The sequence below is a fragment of the Henckelia pumila genome, chromosome 1, assembly GCF_033568475.1.
Source record: "Henckelia pumila isolate YLH828 chromosome 1, ASM3356847v2, whole genome shotgun sequence".
NCBI classification, from domain to species: Eukaryota; Viridiplantae; Streptophyta; class Magnoliopsida; order Lamiales; family Gesneriaceae; genus Henckelia; species Henckelia pumila.
The window spans coordinates 158,396,451-158,401,748 of NC_133120.1; the positions used below are offsets into that span (position 1 = coordinate 158,396,451).

The following is a 5,298-nucleotide window of genomic DNA, read 5'->3' on the forward strand; positions in this document are numbered from 1 at the left end:
GGCGCGCCCGTGCGAGGGCTTGGGCATGACGCCCGCACGTCCCCTTTAAAAAAAATGCTCTTGGCTTTTAATTGCTTACTTATTGAATTACTCCTTTAATTGTTGTTTAGAACCGAGGTCTCACACCTTGCCTTTCCATTTGTTTTCTTTCAGGAAATGGCGCCCAGTTTTCCTCGTACCCGTGCCCATTCCATCTTTCACATGAAGCAACTGGTTATTGATAACCAGAAGCATAAGATTACTCGACTTTGCGCTAAGGTTGTTCTTGCTAGGCGTGAGCAGCGAGAATGGGAGAAGAGGGCCAACAAGTACTTATATGAGTTAGAGCAAGTGAGGGGGGATAACATATATCTCCGTGATGACATGGACCTTAATCACTTCCGTGAGGAAGCTCTGCGCAACCAAGTGATTAAGTCTGAAGAAGAGCATAACAAAACGAAAGGAAAAATGGAGGCAACTTAGATAGAGCATAAGCAGACAAAAGACAGATTGGGGACAGCACAGGACACCATAGCAGAGCTGTCTGGTGTTGTTAGCCACTTGACTAAACAAGTGGAGCATGAGAAGCAGTTGGGGCAGCAGTCCTACGCAGAACATGGGCAGCGTCGTCAACAGATGCGAGATCGTATCCAGCAGCTGGAAGCTCAAGTCCAGCAATTGTAGGGTACAGTGGCAAACTTGAATAATCATAATGTTATTCTACTTCAGGCTGTAAATCAGCTGCAAGAAGAGGATTCTGAGGAAGAACCCGAGGAAGATCCGGAGGAGGATCCGGAAGAGATAGAGGTTGAGGAAGAGCCCGTCGAGGCCGTGGGGGATGAAGAAGTTATAGAATTAGATTAGTATGGATGCTTTAGTCACTATTCAGCTGTGTTTCGTTGTCACTTATTTCCAATTCTGTTGCTGTTTTAAATTCAAACAAAAACTATCAGTTGTTATTTTGATTCAGTGTTATTTTGAGATTCAATGAATGATCTTTTGATTATCTATGTGTCCAACTTGTCCAGTTATGCTTCTAATACATAAATCTATCAAAATCTTAGAAACTTTACACGATTGTAGGACATGGACGAGAGGCCGGTACGCAACAATCGTAACCCACGCTATCGAAACCGCAACAACAACAATGAAGGGAATCCACCACCACCACCACCACCACCACCACCAGGGTTAGGCTTGAATCAAGCAGATTTGATGGCCATAGCAACCATTGTGGCTACCACCATTCAAGGGTTGGGAAACCCATCTGCCAATGGAAATCCACCACCACAGGCAGTACAACAGGTGCAAGGGGTGAAGTATCATTACGAGTCACTGAGAAAAAATTGAGCCCAAACCTTTAAAGGAGATCCAAATCCTGAGGTTGGCCAAAATTGGCTCAAGAATATTGAGACTCAACTTCGCCTACTCGAGATTCCTGACGAGTTTAAAGTAGATGTCGTGACACCATTTTTGGAAGAAAAAGCAGCCAAGTGGTGGGAGGCAGTTTCACCACCTATGATTGCAGTCGGTCCAATCACGTGGTGACAATTTAAGGATGTGTTCCTGAAGCAGTATTATCCTGCGGAAGTCATATTGCAAAAATTAAGTGAGTTCGAAAATTTCACTCAGACTCAGGATATGTCAGTGGTTGAATGCACTTCAAAATTCAATTCACTCGGAACGTATGCTCCTACTATCATGGCTGATGATGTCTTGAAGATGCACCATTTCAAAAGAGGTTTGAGCAGTCGTATTCAGATAGCTTTAGCAGTATACCATGCCACAAGTTTTGCTGATTTAATGGGAGCTGAATTCGAGCTGAGTCCGATATCAAGCGAAGGGAAGACGAGAACACGAACAAGAGACCTCTTGTGGGGCAATCTTCAACAGGAAAACAGCCATTCAAGAAACCATATCAATTTACTGGAACAAACAAGAGCGCTCCTTCAAAACCAAGCAATCAAGAATTCAAACCATGTAGTACCTGTGGATTTAAACACTTCGGAGAATGCCGCAGAGAAAGTGGCGCCTGTTTTGGATGTGGGAAGACTGGGCACCGCATTGCAGATTATCCAGAAAACAAGGGCAAAGAAACTGAGGCAAAAGGCAGTTCTACTCCGAATAAACCAAATGAGAACAAGCCGAATGCCCGAGTTTTTGCCATAACCCAAGAGGAGGTCGAGAATGCAAATGACGTTGTAGCAGGTACCATTCTAATCAACAAAACTTCTACTTATGTGTTGTTTGATTGTGGTGCTATGCATTTATTTATATCTAAGAGGTTTGCTAAGAAGTTAGGACTTACTCCTGAGTCACTTGTGGAACTTTTTAGAGTAGCAACTCCCACTAGCAACCCAATTGAAACATATAGGGTTCACAGAGATTGCGTAATTAACATCAGTGAACACGTATTTCAAGCTGAACTCATTCAACTAAACATGGTAGAATTTGATGCCATCTTAGGAATGGATTGGCTAGCAAATAACCATGCTTTAGTAGATTGTCGCATGAAGAATGTCAAATTGAGAGCTGCAAATCTCGACGAAGTCATTTATCATGGCAAAGTCAAGGAGCAGAAGTCTCTTTTATCTGCTTCTCAAACTTGGAAAGCTATGAAAAGTGGCAAAGAAGTATACTTAGCAGTGGTAGGCAAGGTAAATGAAGAAGTTACACTTTCATTAGAAGATATTCCGGTAGTTCAAGAATTTCCGGATGTGTTTCCTGAAGAACTTCCTGGGGTAATTCTCGACCGCGAAGTGGAATTTGAAATTAATCTGGTACCTGGTGCTGCACCTATCTCGAAAGCACCATACCGAATGGCTCCAGCAGAGTTGAAAGAATTAAAAGAGCAACTCCAAGAATTGTTGGATAAAAAGCAGATAAGACCAAGTGCATCTCCTTGGGGAGCCCCAGTCCTGTTTGTCAAGAAGAAGGATGGGAGTATGAGATTGTGTATTGACTACCGAGAACTACATAAAATCACAATCAAGAACAAGTATCCTCTTCCAAGAATTGATGATCTGTTTGACCAACTCAAAGGAGCAACAGTCTTTTCCAAACTCGATCTAAGGTCAGGCTATCACCAATTGAAAGTCAAGACAGAAGATGTTCCGAAAACAGCTTTCCGAACAAGGTATGGACATTACGAGTTCATGGTGATGCCTTTTGGATTAACCAATGCACCGGCAGCATTCATGGACCTCATGAACAGAGTATTCAAGTCGTTCCTCGACAAGTTTGTAGTGATGTTTATTGATGACATTCTCGTATATTCACCAAGTGACGAGGAACATAAAGACCATCTTCGGCTCACACTTCAGACATTGAGAGAAAACGAACTCTACGCCAAATTTAAGAAGTGTGAATTCTGGCTAAAGAGCGTAACTTTTCTGGGTCATATAATTTCCAAAGACGGAGTGTCAGTGGATTCCAAGAAAGTGGAAGCCGTCATGGATTGGCCTAGACCAAAAACGGTAACTGAAGTTTGGAGTTTTCTAGGCCTGGCTGGCTATTATCGGAAGTTTGTGGAAGGATTTTCCTCAATAGCTATACTTCTCACCAAACTCACACAAAAAAACTCTAAATTCAACTGGGATGAATTGTGTGAGAAGAGCTTTCAAACCTTGAAAGAAAAGTTGGCATCCACTCCAGTGTTGATTCTACCAACGGAAGGTAAAGATTTTACCATATACAGTGATGAGTCAAAAGAAGGGTTGGGATGCGTACTTATGCAAGAAGGAAGGGTAATTGCTTATGCATCAAGACAACTGAAGCCGTATGAGCAAAACTACCCCACACATGATCTTGAATTAGCAGTAGTAGTCTTTGCACTAAATATTTGGAGGCACTACCTCTACGGGGCAAAATGTGAAATATTTACTGATCACCAAAGTCTCAAGTACTTGTTTACTCAAAAAGAGTTGAATATGAGACAAAGAAGGTGGATTGAGCTACTGAAAGATTATGACTTGACGATAAGCTACCACCCTGGAAAAGCAAACAAGGTCGCTGATGCGTTAAGTTGAAAGAATATGGGTAAAGTAATTCTAGCTTCAATCTCAGCACAACCATGTCTTCGAGAAATAGTCAAGTTGAAACAGAATCAAGATCCTTCCTTAATCAAACTTAAGGACCAATTCAAGGAAGGAAAGACGCCTAATCTCCAAATAGATCAAAATGGAGTTTTGTGGATTAAAGGACGATTGTGTGTACTCGACATCGATAATCTTCGTCATGAAGTAATGTCTGAAGCACACAAATCAAAATTTTCAGTTCATCCCGGCAGCACCAAGATGTATCGAGATTTAAAAGGAAATTTTTGGTGGAATTGGATGAAAAAGGATGTCGCTGAGTTTGTGTCTCGATGTCAGGTCTGTTAGAAAGTCAAAGCTGAAATCGACGACCTGAAGGATTACTTCAACCTTTGGAAATTCCAGAATGGAAGTGGGAACACATTTCTATGGATTTTGTTGTCGGCTTACCCAAGTCAAGGCAGAGTCATGATGGAATATGGGTAATTGTAGATAGACTTACAAAGACAGCGCATTTCCTACCGGTCCGCATGAACTACAACCTGGATAAACTAGCTACCCTGTACATGGACAATATCGTAAGATTACATGGTGTACCTGCTAGTATTTTGTCAAATAGGGACCCGAGTTTTGCGTCCAGATTTTGGAAAAGCTTTCAAAATGTCATGGGAACTAAGGTCACTCTCAGTACGGCCTATCACCCTCAAACTGATGGCCAAACAGAGAGAACGATCCAAACATTGGAGGACATGTTGAGGGCTTGTGCTCTAGACTTCAGTGGTAACTGGAGTGAACACTTGCCTTTAATCGAATTTTCTTACAACAATAGTTACCACAGCAGTATTGGTATGGCACCATACGAGGCATTATATGGGAGAAAGTGTCGCTCACCTTTATACTGGGATGAAGTAGGAGAGAAAGCCATCACTGGACCTGAACTGGTACAAGAAACGGTAGAAAAAGTAACCATCATCAAGGAAAGACTCAAAGCTGCTCAAGATCGACAAAAGAGTTGGGCTGATATGAAGATACGACCGTTGGAATTTGAAGTAGGTGAAAAGGCGTATGTAAAAATCTCACCCATGAAAGGAGTTGTTCAATTTGGTAAACTGGAAAATTGAATCCCAGATATGTCGGACCATTCAAGATTTTGGACAAAGTAGGAACCTTGTCGTATAGACTGGCTTTACCACTAGATATGTCAAGGATTCACAATGTTTTCCATATTTGTCAATTAAGAAAGTACATTCCAGATCCCAGTCATGTCCTTGAAATTGAACTTCTG

General features: G+C 41.9%; 1 protein-coding gene across 1 annotated transcript; it reads left to right on the plus strand.

The window, feature by feature from the left end:
- Positions 1-1,065: 1,065 nt before the first annotated feature.
- Positions 1,066-4,007, plus strand: LOC140874307 (uncharacterized). Its single transcript, XM_073277582.1, has 4 exons — positions 1,066-1,284; positions 1,612-1,720; positions 1,873-2,871; positions 3,058-4,007. The coding sequence occupies exons 1-4, from the start codon at positions 1,066-1,068 to the stop codon at positions 4,005-4,007; spliced, it is 2,277 nt and encodes a 758-aa protein (XP_073133683.1).
- Positions 4,008-5,298: the final 1,291 nt, after the last annotated feature.

Excerpts from the sequence above, each read along its gene's own strand:
- LOC140874307 (XM_073277582.1), top strand. The coding sequence starts at position 1,066 with ATGGACGAGAGGCCGGTACGCAACAATCGTAACCCACGCTATCGAAAC. Across the intron at positions 1,285-1,611 it reads CACCACAGGCAGTACAACAG|ACTCAGGATATGTCAGTGGT; the intron begins GTGCAAGGGGTG and ends AATTTCACTCAG. Across the intron at positions 2,872-3,057 it reads TAAAAAGCAGATAAGACCAA|GCTATCACCAATTGAAAGTC; the intron begins GTGCATCTCCTT and ends ATCTAAGGTCAG.